Genomic DNA, 14,147 nt, shown 5'->3' on the forward strand with positions numbered 1-14,147 from the left:
TATTTTAGCACGAGTCAGTTTATTTTTGATTCAAGCAATAACATTTCACAGCTGCATGTGCTAAAAATCTTTCCTATCTGCATACTCATCCATTCCTCACTAGCTCCTTCATCATGCACTCTTATTGCAGCTTCCTTTGTTCTGTGCTGTGGTTCTGAGGCGGCACCGCCAATCCTTGCTGCTCCAGGTTTACTGCAATGATTCTGATGGTATTGCTTTTACTGGATGCAGGAGACTTTCTGCAGAAGGACTGTATAAGCAGCAGGGATGATCTGGTGAGCTGGGGCTTGAAGCAACCAATGGCAGCAGAGCTTGACACCTTGGTGAACACCAGGATGATGAAACAGAGAAAGAAGGTGCTAAAGGGAGAACAGGTACAATTTAGTGAGAGAAAACAGTGACCCTCCATGAGCTCAGTTATTATAGTCCAACATCCCCCCACACATGTGCACGCACCCTGCAATTTATCAGTGAACAGATGACTCCATGGCTATGGCCACAGAGCAATAGTTCTTGACTTTTTTTTTTCATTCTTACAAGTTCAAACCAGTTTGCTTTTTAATATTATCATCTTCTAAGTGTAAGGATGGGGCATTTACATGCCAACCTTTGTTCCAACTCTTCCTTCGGAACTATCTCCTGGCCACTGCTGGGGACAGGACACCAGGCTATAGGGGCCTCTATTGGACCCACTGTAACCATGCTCAGCTTCTCTGGTTTGCTATTAACAATACCGTGCCCCTGAAAAGTCACTTTTTACAATCATATTGAATGTGGCCACCAACTATTAAGCACCCTTCTGGCATAAAAAAAAGACAGTCATAACGAATGAGTATCCAAAGACCAGGAGCAGTAGAAAAAATGAAAAACAAAAACAGGCAAACAACAACAAAACAAACAAAAAAGAAACAACACAAAGAAACCAAAGAATCACAGGATATCCCAAGTTGGAAGGGACGTGTAAGGTTCATCAAGTCCAACTCCTGGGGAAGAGAAACATATAGTGTATTTTGATTTGTATCATTCTTTATGGTTTGGGGGGGGGGGCTGTTTTTATTTGGTTTTAAATGATTACAAGAAATATCTGTACAGTGGAAAACAAAGCTGGGAGGTAGCTGAAGCGTAGAGATGTGGTATACACAGCAAGAAAGCAACAACACAGATGGAGTACACGGAGGGCACAAGATAATGAGCATGATTAGTTTTAGAAGTATTGACTATGTTTACCACTGAAAAATCCTGAAGTAAAGAGCTTGATAATCATGGAATCGTAGAATCACCAAGGTTGGAAAAGACCTCCTAGATCAACTAATCAGAAGTGTGCCTTTGAACATCATCTTATACACGCACAACATCAGCATTTAGATACACGAAAGGCACATTTTGATGCCTCTTGAGCAACCTAAGAGACAAAAATCTGAAGTTCACCTGTGGAAGGTTCACAATATTTCTTGACTGTATCTGTACTCTGCAGTACAGAATCACTACTGAACTAAAACACTGAAAGCTACTGCTGCCATACTGCTACCTTAAAAAAAAATGAAAGACATGCTGTTAAGTGAGTGCACCCCATTACGCACTCTATTCGCAAACCATTTATTTTCTTTAGACAGTGCAGTCTCCCTGCGTACCTTCCCAAGATGCTGAGACAAACCATTCTGGTCTTGCTATGAGACACTGGAAAAAATTGCCTTTCCTCTCCCACCTCACCAACACGTGCCAACTTCAATGGACCTGCACCTTCTTTCTTCCCTTCCACAGCTGTATGCTTCCATTTTTATGGCAGTATAGCTGATTTCCACTTTAATACGCTTTCCTCTTTAGATGAACAGACAGCCTCGACAAGGAGAGAGCCACTGTGGGTAAGTTGTAACATGCTATCAACAGAAAAACAAAAGCTAAATCTGAAGGCTGCTGGGGAGCCCTTGACAACACACAGCTGCTCTAAGTAGCAGATGCAAGCGTGGTTGGACTGATATCAACTGCTTATTAAACAAACCGTGACCAACAGATGGGAGCACTGCTTTATAATGATAGCTCCAAATGATGAATGAACTATTTGCAAATTGAGATTGGAAAACAAGTGGGTGCTAAAAATGTGAAATCCTGATGTGGGAAATACAGCCAATCCCCCAGAGTGCCAGGTGCCACAGCTGTAACACTTCTGAACTCAATTCAGCTGAACTAGATTTGCCTCAGAAAAGGATGGAAAATGATCATTTTGAGAGGCCTCCCACCTACCCCATATTGGCAGTTACAGTAATCATCAGTGTAATTGCTTCAAGTCACATCTCATTATAAACTGGAAAGAGATTTGGGTTCTGTTAGCTGTGATTTGCTGGTTTGTCAGGCCCTGCAGATTATTACTGCGTATCCTGTACTTCACTCGGAATTTTTCTCTGATTCAGTTTTTAACTAGACCACCATTTCGGAAAATCAACAAGAACATACATGAAAAGAACATTCATTTTAGTCATTATGTGGGAAGTGGGAAGACCAGAAAGACAGGAAGAAGAATTTTTCTATGGAAACAAATACATGTTTTTTAAGTGCCTATAAAAAATAATTGCAATAGCCAATGAGAAAATAAGGATTTATGATGTTGTTCAATCAAATAGTTGTATATTAGAGCTACACAGACAAAGATTCATTGGCTCTCTAAAAGTTAGCAGGAATTTGCCAGGACTTCACTCTCTTATAAACACACAGAATTAGCCAAAACTACAGGAGCAGTAGGCATGCATATTAAAATAATAATATGTGTTAAATATAATAGTTGTGGAAGAAATAATACAAAATTACACATCCACACAATAAGGAAGCCAATATACACTAAATACAATACAACTCCTTCAACTTTATTAATTTCTGATAATCCTGATACTCTTATTTCCCTGAGTAGGTACAATAGGAGAGAGTTATTGATTCCTCAGGAATATTTTAGCTCAGCACAAATCAAATCACAAACAATTCTAAATGCTCCATTAGTTCACCCAATAGCCACAGCTCTGTGGAAATTCAAGTCTTCATGAAAATGAAAGGCTTCATCAACCAACCATGTAAGAACCGTGTTGCTGAATCCACATCATCTCCGTGAGCAGAAAAATCCATCTCTATATTGGACACTGCTCACTCAAGCTCAGGAGAAGTTACTGCCTCATAGAACACAACAGAAATGTACACATGAAGTGAGCAGAATTGCTTGTAGGAAGACATGCTGATTAACACATGGATGAATAACAGAACACAGACCAAAGATACATTAGTTTATATATATAGATACATATATATATAAACACAGTTGAAACAGTTGTGCGTATCATAGGTTCAGTTGCACATCTGATATAATTTACAAAACTATGTACACAAAATGCTATGAAATCATTAGCACAGTTTGAAAGTGGGACCAATATTTACACTCAGAGAGGATTAATACACAATCATATGCAGAGATTATATCAGGAAGGATCTGATAAAACTCTGCAAGGATGACCACACACCTTTAACATCTTTATCAACTCTCTGAGCTTCTCCTTTCTAACGAAGCACATACAAATAGAAAGAAAATTAAGAAGAAAAATAAAAAGCCAATAGGGTCCATGATGCAATCAGAAGAGGAATCAGAAGAGGACAGGGGATCCTCCTCAGCACATTCAACCTGCATTCCACCTTGAAGTCCTGACAGAGTCTTGGTAGAATATTATGAAATTATTTGGTAAAGCTAGGCAGGATTAAAGTGATGGATATTCATTGCTCTCATTTCATCTTTCTATTCAACCTGCACAAAATCAATAAGAGGATTTTGCTCATCATATCAGCATTTCGTATTTACACAGAGTCTGCATTTCAAGACATTCAAGAGAGAGGAGTCTGGGATAACTGAGTATTTCCAGGGTGATGAGGCACTGGGACAGGTTACCCAGAGAGGTAATGGATGCCCCCTCAGACTGAACAGGACTCTCAGCAACCTGGTCTAGCTGTAGGTGTCCCTGTTCATTGCAGGGGTTGGAATAGATGATCGTTAAAGGTCCCTTCCAACTCAAATGATTCTGTGATTCTATGACTCTACAAAAATCCTGTTATCTTCCCACTGACAGTAGTCTCATTAAAAGGAAGAGCTGGCCGTGGCATGCTATGGTGTATCAGACCAGCCCAAGTCTCTCCTGGAGGAGTAACAGGCAGTACAGATACTGATGTCTGCTTTAACTGAGCTAGCTCAGACACTAAAAGCAATTTAACATTAGAAGCATTGAGTTCCATATGCAATAATGTAATACCTGAGGTAAAAAAATGTGCCTTGCATTTAACAAGAAACAAACAGTACAAAGATCTCAGTTTATACTATGCTCACTAGCAGGTACTAAGGTTGATGTTACTGCATCTTCACTACTGCTATGAACGTTTGGGAAAATTAAGGTAGGATACGCCAGAACATGCTTTATTCATTTATTCCCTTTGCTGTGGAAACAGGCAGAGAATGATCGGTGTGAAAAATGGTTTCCAAAGGAGGTGGATGAATGCCATCACATAAGACAAGGGAAAGCAGACTGGTCTAACACCCAGAAAAGACAACGGAACCCTAGTTTCTTCTGTGGGGATAAACTAAGGCCTATCAGACCTGTTTGGTCCTTAATACTTAGAATCTAAAGTTTTACCTTCAAATTCTTCTTCATTGCTAGGCAGTGAATTTCTTCCTCTGTGTTTTACCTCCCTCCTGGAGACAAGCAAAAGATCAGAGTCCATCATTCTCCCTTTGGCATGTCTTTTGTCCTCTGTTCTCCTCTTCTTTTTCTGTTTTCCCCTATTTCCTTTCACAGTACGTTTCCCTGCTACTTCTCCTTCATCCTCCAAAGATAAGTGTAGACGGGGCTCTGGAGTCTCTTCATTTGGGCTAGAAAGTTAGAGAAAGAAATACACTAAGCTCACATATCATATGTTATTTTAAATCCTTTTAAATATGACATAGATTTTATCCTCTCCCACATCTTACATTGCTGACAAGAGAAGGACTTACCATACTCTTGAGCATTTAACAAGGCTATAAGTGCATTATAATTCAACTTCCTTTTCAGTTACAAAATATGGACAGAACAGCCTAAACCAGCATGCGCTCCTTCTCTCTCTTTTCTGTAGATATGATATTCCTTGCTAACATATTACATACAGTTACTCATCTGAAAATACTCTGGACAATGTCCCTGTTAATCCTAATACAGTTCAGCAAGAATTCATACCCTTCATAGCCCATTCCCACACCACTGTCCTGAACTTTCTAGAATTTGCAGAATAGTTGTGACACAAAATGTAGTTGCAGATGTCTCCCTGGCTGCACGAAGCCCCACGTTATCAGAAGTGCCTCAGAACTGAAACAAGAATTCAGGTACCTGAATTTACTGACATCAAATGAGAATGGTTCCTCAGTTTCTGGCTCAGGCCCCTACTTCTATCTACCTTATGACTACAGAGGATTTGGGCAATAACTGTCTTTTATGATGGGGGCCCTGAGCTTGTGGTGTTTTGTGTATGGAACATGTTGGCTACATTTGCAGAGCCCACAGTTATTTCTTTCTACTGTGATGGCAGAAAAACACTCCAAACAGACAGCGCCTGATGACATTAAAATAATGGGATATACAGTAGTAGCTCAAAAGAATAGTGAATTAAACACAATTCCTAGTACACACCCAAAAACAGACATCAAAAAGACAATCCCAAAGAACTCAGAGCTGAAGATTTGGACAAGCTATTGGAATACAAGAGCCATGTGCACTGCGCACTCTCTGTCAACAGGGAAGCGTAGGCTTTCCATTTCACGTTTTAGTTCCTTACTTCTACAAGACTTAGCACAAAGGAACCATCTTGCTTTGAGCTTCTGATATCAGTATTGCCATTAAGCCTTTTGTTTCCATTCTGATTAAATTCTGCTTCTGCTTTGTTTATTTCTAACAGCAACATCAACGTGTTCTTATTAGATCAGTGCATGTAGATGAGCAGTACGCTGCACCGCTTCCCTCTGGTCAGTATGACACGAGAGGTAGGCATCTCATTTAGAGTATAAGGAATAATATATTCCAGCTGGACACACACATCCGTATTCACTGAGAACTGGAAACTCAAGCTCAATTTGAGCTGGAGTTCTGCCATAGCATTGCTAATATTAGTAACTGATTAATGTGTCATGAATGAAACATAGTTATTTAATGGCTTTGAATGTAAACCTCCTTTTAAAAGGAAAACAATATTTCAAAACAGCATGCTGGTTACAAAAGCAAACAAATACAAAGTAAAATCATGGCCAGTATTGGCTTTTTATGATGCAGCCACTGAGTTAATGTAGTCAGTGCCCAGAAGAGGACAGTATGTATGTCTGCATGATACAACAGTAACACATCAAGCAGCAACAAAGGAATGGGATTTCACTTCACAAGTACGTAGCTTTACAGAGAACTTGAATCCTAGCTGAAAACACTGCGAACAAAAGAAGAACATTCTGAATCACTAAGTGCATTGTCAGGGACTGTCTACACATAATTCACAAAGCAATTCACTGAAGAGAGCAACAGCTCTAAGCAGTCGGAAATGTATAAGACTCTTAACTATACAACCTCTATTGGTAATTCTTGGAAAAGATAGAGAGAAATATATTGCATGAGATGTTAAAGTTGGGAATGTGTAAAAGAAGGTGCTGTGATTCTGGCAGCAGAACTGTGGAATATTGTGGATCAGCACTAATCACTGAGGTTTTTATTGGTACTTTAACATGCTTCACCTCAGTTCCTCAGGTTAGGTCTACCTACATTGGCTGCATGCTAAAAATTACTGTTCATGTAGCATATCCAATGCCAAAAGAGGATGCCACGAATCCAAATGGCTTAAATATGCCAAGTGTCAGGCACTGGAATGGGCTGCCCAGAGAGGTGGTGGAGTCACCGACCCTGGAGGTGTTGAAGGAACGTTTGGACGTTGTGTTGAGGGACATGGTTTAGTGAGAACCATTGGTGATGGTGGGATGGTTGAACTGGATGATCCTGTGGGTCTTTTCCAACCTTGGTGACTCTATGTTTCTATGATTCTATGATCTAAGGTAAGAGAGTCTCCGTTTTAGATGCTCAGCTGTCTTCATCACTTCTCAGTCACTGCCTTAAACTCCGCACCACAAATTGCGGCAGTCTATATACATCCATAGAGAGAAGGCACCTCAGCTCCACTCTCATATCTGCCAGACACTCAGGTGTTACTGTCCCTTTGAGTATCTGGGCCTCGTTGTCTTTAAAATACAGCTGATCAGACGTAAGTAAAAGCATTTGAAATAACATTGCTTGGAAGCACTTCTCATGTTCCTTTAATATAGGTAATTTGAGGACAATCTGAACAATACTATCTTCAAAGACAGAGACATTTTACAGGCCAAATACTAAAACAGCACATAAATTGCCATTTCAAATATCACTGTTTGTTTTTAAAAGCTACAGCTACTGAGAGGAAAAACCAGAGATGATGTAAGGAAAACTTCAGACTTTAATGCTGACTTTAGTGTGATCAACCATTAGGCTTTTAAAATTTATGCTATCTTGAGTTATGCCAAAATCTGTTCTATTTAATTTAAGGCCTGTAAAATGAATGCTTTAAAGGAAAATCTATTCTTTCGGGCTGTGGGAGCAATATTGTTTGGAACATTTTATTTCCTCTTCATTAATTTAACTTCAATTATCTGCTCTACAACCTGGCCAGTAAATATACAGCCGAACCTGTGATCGCAATCTGGAAACATTACGTAGAAATTCACATTTTGGCAATCCTGCAACAACTTCAAGCCATTTCATATCTCCAATGTTTCCAAAATGAATATAGGGCAACAAATTGCCAGGCAATAAAATGTGCACTTGCATTCGGGTTGGATCACTTGCTTACATGTTAAGAGCAAACCAAATCATGGCAACAGCAGAGAATTACTCATGGAAGTCTGAAAGAACAGTTGAAACCAAAGTGCAACATTTAGCATTCACGTAAAGCAGCTTTTATATTTTTAGATTTGAGAATACTCACATTGTAGAATCCACCCTCTGCACCATTCTTATGTACCGACAGGAGAAGGCATATTTGGTTTGGCTGATTTTAATAAGGCAACTTCTTACACAGTGTTCCTGCAGTAATACCATCAACATTCATTTAATTTAAATCTAAAGCTCAGAAACAGTGAAGAAATATATGTAAAAAAGCCACCTGGTTTAATGCAACTGTAATCAGCCTCTGAAGATAACATTTTCAAGTACAAAGTACATTTTCTTAATATTGCACTAAGAAAAATGCAGAAAAATTATCATAATGGCTTACAAATAAACATCGTGAAATGAAATGAAGATTGTACCAACTGTGATGAAAACCTTGGATTTCTCATTAGCAGCACAAAGCTTGTGAAAGCCACCAAATGAAATATCCTACAGGATTTTGCATTTCATATCTTTTACATTGGCTCTACATTGGGCCACGGATTCTGATTTACTTTGGTTAACTGGAGACAGGAAATAGGGCAGTGAGCTCATTAGCCTGGAAAATTACCTCTGCTTCATCAAAAACAGAACGATTGTAACACTACCAAAGTAGTTTCATCTTCTAGGCATACTTACTTTCCTGTTGCTGAACATCAGAACTGTGTAGAGTTTAGCACCCATTTGCCCCTTTTCTGGTGTTGCTATGACAATGGCAGGCACATAACAATAAGTGTTCCCTGTCTGTGTCCCAGTTCTGGCAAATACATAGTCTCCCACCTACACACCAGGGAAGAACCACATAGCTTGTGAACAAGGCACAAAACTAAATATTAGGAAATATTTACATGAATCGTCATTCTGATGTGTTCCCATGCTTTAATATGAATCTTAAAAAGAAAATGAATTTGGTCCTTTGCATGTACCGATCACTCATAGTTTCCACCAAATCAGCAAGAAAACACAGCAAGAAAAAAGGACAGAGTCCTACTAAAGGCACCAGGGCTCAACCAGCAAGCTGAACAGAATGAGAACACTCTTGCAGATCATTACCACCTTGAACTCTGCACAAGCTTATGGGCTTAGTGGGCTTTTAAACTAACCTTGGGAATTTCAGGTTATTGCATATCTAAAAGACTAACATAAAAATCAAGTTTATTATTCCGTCAAGGAGACGGAAGCTACATTTTTTAAATCCAAATTCTGCAGATCTCCTCTGGAATAGGATGCTCCCCTCACAGAACACCAGGAACTACCTGGCCAGGATTTGCCTTCATTCTGAAGGGAAAAGCAGCACGTCTCTAGATTTAACTACATTTAAATATCCAACCACTAAAGACTCTCCTATGATATACTATCATTTTTTTCAGCGTGTTAACAAGGATACAAAATTAAAAGCATGTATTTGATGTCATAGAAAATACAAACCATTTCTCACCTGTAGATATGTACATGGCATGGCACCTCCCACAGGTACAATGAACTTCAGAGGCACAACCCAGCTCTCCCCATGGTTGAAGTCAACAAGTGCGCAGGTAGAACTGATATTCTGTATTACAGTTCCTAAAAGAACACCACTATGAAATACTAGAATTATTTTTATCTCTCATTCATTTTGTAGAAAATTCTATAGGCTATTAGAGATCACTGAGTTCAAATGTATCTATACTATGCATTCTTCATTTGCACTTAGCCAGGATAAATTGTACCAAGACAATAGAGAAATCTGTCCCTAAAATAAAGTCTTAAAAAGCATTCTTAATAACACCATAAACTAACACAAAGTAGCCAAAGAAGTTACGTTTCACCAGTAAATATTTTAAATGTGGACAAACATATATACCTGGATAATAAAATCCTGTGATGTCCGATCTTGCAATCACTTTTTGGTTTTTGAGAGTCACGAATGCTCTGCCCTTTCGTTGCTTTTTAGACTTTGGCTTCACAGTTTCTTCTTCAAGTCTCTGCAATTTGAAACTATTACTTTTTTTTTTCTCTTTTTCCACAACAACCACTCAGCCCAAACCTATCCTTTGGAATCAACTAAAATTGAGGCAACATAATGCAGTGAACTCTGTTATCATTCACAGAATAGCTATAAAAAGAAAAATTTATATTCCCTAGAAGCACTCATGGATAAGATTACCTATGCATTTTCACTATTAAATCTCATTTCATATGGTCACAATAATACCTGTATTTTAAGCGTTCAGGCAGAAATTTACCTTGATGAACCATGGCTCTGGCTGCCATTTTTGTAGGAAAACCTTTACAGAGTTGGACAATTTATATTCAAGAATGAGGTAAGGAAAAGTCTACTTATCTTTATTTCCAGGTAGGTGTGTCTTCAGAGTAAACTTACCTTTAAGTTTAAAAGTAAACTGTTTTTAACTTGTTTTTTAATTTATGTCTAAAAAGGCACATTTGATTTTGATACTCGGTTTGCCTTTTGGTACTTGGTTTGCCCTAACAAGCAGTAATGATGTAAGAGATGGGAAAAGCTTTGACTAATTCATTTGCTCTGTTTTACTATAAGTATCACAAAGCTATCACATCTTTTTTCCCCATCTCCCACAAAAAAAAAAAAAAAAAAAAACCCTCACAAACAATCCTAAAAAAATCCCCCCAGATAAGCAGAACACACACAAAGGAGGATATATTTTAAATGGGAGATGTGTGGTTTCTTTCCAGTTTCCCCTATAGAATATTAATTACACCACCACTCCTGTTTTTCCCAGCCTAAAACTTCAGCTTGAACCTGGCAAAGGCTGATTTGACTTCAAAGACTTACAATTCCACAGACACAACAAGGTCTTTGGGTAAACCATTTACTTCATTCCTTGGGCTCCAAAGGGACAGCTGGTGCTGAATATTTATTTTAAACTAATTTGTAATGCTTGGCTAATAACTTGGGCAACCTCCAGCGGCCCTCATTAACTCAAGTGCCAAAGAGTGCGTGCGAACCCACAGTGAAGGCTTCAAGCAGTGCCGAATCCAGGTGGCTCAGGAAATCTGAAGCCAAAGCCATCCCTCTTACTAGCACATGGACTTTAGGTACCAGTGTGACTGACCCAGGCACTTCCAGAGTGCCTATTTCAGGAGTATCATTGTCCAGGATTGCTGTTGCAAAAATTCTCATCTGAATCACTGGGATTTCCATGCTGCTTAGCTCTGCTTCTGTTGAAAGAAATGCACCAAACCACATGGGGTGAAGCCAACTTTGTTTTCCATGGCCAAAATCTGCTGTATTTTAAAATTCTCTTTCAAAGACATTAGTTTTTGCACCTTCCTACTGTAGCTCAGAATGGAGAGGAAGACTGTCCACAGGCTTTGTGGCTGAAACTTTGTCAATACACAAACGAGATACCTCCAGAACCAAAAAACCACTGCTCTCCCTATGATGCCAGTGGCAATGAGGCTGTTCTGTGTAGACCACTGTCCAGTTCTATGAAGGAGCCTAACCTTTTGTAGCTGCACTTTTTGTCTGTTCAACAGATTACTCTATTGATGACAATGGAAAATTTGACCAGACATTTCTAGGTAATTAGGAAAACTACTGATAGCTTTCTTGTTGTCATGCTACTTGAGATGCTCGTTTTGCCTCATCTCCATAAAGAGGCATCAGAAGAAAGGCAGGAGATACCAAGATGTTTAGGAAGCATATGAAATGTAGAAGAGGTATCAACAGATGGCCATTAGTGATCCTTAAACAGCATGGAAGAATGAGAAGTGTAAGAAGTAGGACACCAGGAAATAAAAGAAACTGCCAACCGAGAGACAGAATTTCCATTCTTGTAAACAATCAAGTATCTGCTATAAATATTGCACTAGGAATAATTAAATCAATCAGATCTGAAACACATTTTTTCAGAAAGAATGGAATCAGTGAGCTGCTAGAGGTCCCTTTCCACCCAAATGGACATGCTTTACAGAACACATTATGCTTATTAACCACTTCAGATTATTTTTATCACGTGGGTCACAAGCAAACATTAGCCTTAAGAATTCAAGCTGATTTTGTGGGAATCACAGTACTTTTCAAAGTGTCTCCTTAGTTATTAGTGTGGATCCTTAGCAAGGAATTCAGCTTTGTTTGTCAGCATAAATGGATGCCCATATGCAGAAACGGGAATATTTAGTATGAGGAGTGCAAAGGTCAGATTATGACACCCGGGGACAGAAATACTTTCCATGAAATTGTGCACAAAGCTGGAGTGAAAGCTATTTTTGGAGAACAGTAATGCCAGGACAGCAGAAGACCTGAAGTGGTCTAATGAGAAGCAGAGGATTTAGACCCTGAACACGTCTCTTACCATGTGAAACATCATGCTATAAACAGCTTTATAATTCAGTGATAAAAACAATAAGAAATGGCAGCTGACTGTTATGCAAGATCAAAAGAGAAGCCAGATAACATATCTGATGTCAAAGCAGTTACTTATTACAACATAGTAAATGATACATTCCTCATTTTTAAATGAAAATGAAGTGCCAGATTGAAGAGGGAGATTTTGGTCAACATACACTTCAATCTGTACATAAAGAAATTTCTGTAAATAAAGAAATAAATACTGAGTAAACTAAGATACAGTCTACAATTAGCCCTCCAATTAGGCAATCATCAATTTTGAGCATTTTATATTTTGCTCGATAGTAATTGTGTTTATGGCCCTTTGCAGATGGGTGTCAGTCTCTCTCGACAAAGGACCGCCATCGCCTCCCTGTCACAGACAGAAACAAACAGAGCATCCTGAACACAGCTTCATGCGAAGGTCAAAGCACAGAGGGAGGATAACCAGAACATTAATTCAGTTGTAGGCTTAAACAGAAAGCTCCCATAGCAAGGGCATCCAAAAAGGATTACTGGTTCTTTTAAGAACTTGTGAAGGTAATTAGGAACACTCAAAAGCTAAAAACTAAAACGTTTTGAGTTTAGTTAAAAAAAAATGAGCAAGCAATTTAGAAATCTGCCTTGTTGATAACTGTGGATTTTTCTGCTCCCTCATAATGGCAATTTTCACTGAGTGTCATATCTGCTACTTTGTCACAGTAATGTAATGTATTTCAGCTGGCAGATGACTTTCTATACCCATTTTGTAGACAGAAATCACACTTGGAAAAGCTTTTGGCAGCATTTTAAAAAGGCTCCACAGTTTTTTGCTATTATTTTGGTCTCTTTTTTTTTTTTTTTGGCCACATAAACAGAATTCTAATTACATCTGCATTTCTGCCTCTCACTCCTAAAGCTTTTCAGTTGCAGATTAGCAATTACTGAAGATGGAGCTCTGATTAAGCTCCTAAAGCAGGTTGACTCAGGATAAGCGATTGCACAATGTTAATCACACCATGTCTGAGAGCACACATTGGTGTTTCAAGGCAACACTAAAAGTACAGTCAACAAACGACAAATGAACATATTTCTGCTACTTTTGCATTGGGGCATTATATGGCATAGATAAATCAACAATCAAGATAACTATACAGCCAAGGTAATATTTTCAGATGAATGCAATATGAATCGTCTTCTGCTTTTCAAGGACATTAAAATGTTTTCAAATGTACACTCTTAGTGGAACAAATTCTCCAAAATGACCAAAAACCAAATGCAATCCTTCTCTTTATCATTTTTTTTTTCATACATGGACGGTATTATTGTAATATATTCTTGTCAATTTAATATATATATTTTTTAATAACTTATGTCAGTGTATGTAAATACCACAGCTCATCACAAAAACTGTTGTTGATGTCAATGAAAAGAAGGGTTTATTTCAGTCAAGAAATGTCAGATAAGAGATTGCTCTTTTAAATGCTGGCACTACATTTCTATGCATAACGTACAATGCATGACCTACCAGGTAGCACATAGTGATACTTGGCATAATTCACAAGTAATTGTAAATTCCAACTGTGCATACCTGTTCTCTGCTTAGAAGTCCCACCACAGTTCAGTACTGTGCTCACTGCAATTTCACCTAACTTAAGTCTTCACATTGATGCATGTGTGTATTATGTACATATATATGTATGTAGATACATCTCTATGCACATACGTCAGGGCAATAAGGAATTATTGTCATCATTTGATTATGATTTCCATATGTAACCATAGGACTTTTTTCAAAATTCATTGTATCTATGCCAACCTTGCATTCAAGT

General features: G+C 38.5%; 1 protein-coding gene across 3 annotated transcripts in view; it reads right to left on the minus strand.

Annotated features, from left to right (window-relative positions):
* The window catches only part of VWA3B (von Willebrand factor A domain containing 3B), a 68,750-nt gene continuing 54,603 nt past the window's right edge, over nucleotides 1-14,147 (minus strand). For 2 of the 3 annotated variants that reach the window (XM_040655369.2, XM_004938475.5), the window contains exons 24-29: nucleotides 9,832-9,952; nucleotides 9,427-9,551; nucleotides 8,628-8,768; nucleotides 8,047-8,144; nucleotides 4,656-4,891; nucleotides 1-359 (exon numbers count right to left, since the gene is read on the minus strand). In XM_040655369.2, coding sequence (XP_040511303.1) covers nucleotides 190-359; nucleotides 4,656-4,891; nucleotides 8,047-8,144; nucleotides 8,628-8,768; nucleotides 9,427-9,551; nucleotides 9,832-9,952 — 891 coding nt within the window. In that variant the 3' untranslated portion in view covers nucleotides 1-189. The remainder of the gene's footprint in view (nucleotides 360-4,655; nucleotides 4,892-8,046; nucleotides 8,145-8,627; nucleotides 8,769-9,426; nucleotides 9,552-9,831; nucleotides 9,953-14,147) is intronic. The other variant, XM_004938476.5, reaches the window with a different exon arrangement.

The sequence above is a fragment of the Gallus gallus genome, chromosome 1, assembly GCF_016699485.2.
Source record: "Gallus gallus isolate bGalGal1 chromosome 1, bGalGal1.mat.broiler.GRCg7b, whole genome shotgun sequence".
Lineage (NCBI taxonomy): Eukaryota > Metazoa > Chordata > Aves > Galliformes > Phasianidae > Gallus > Gallus gallus.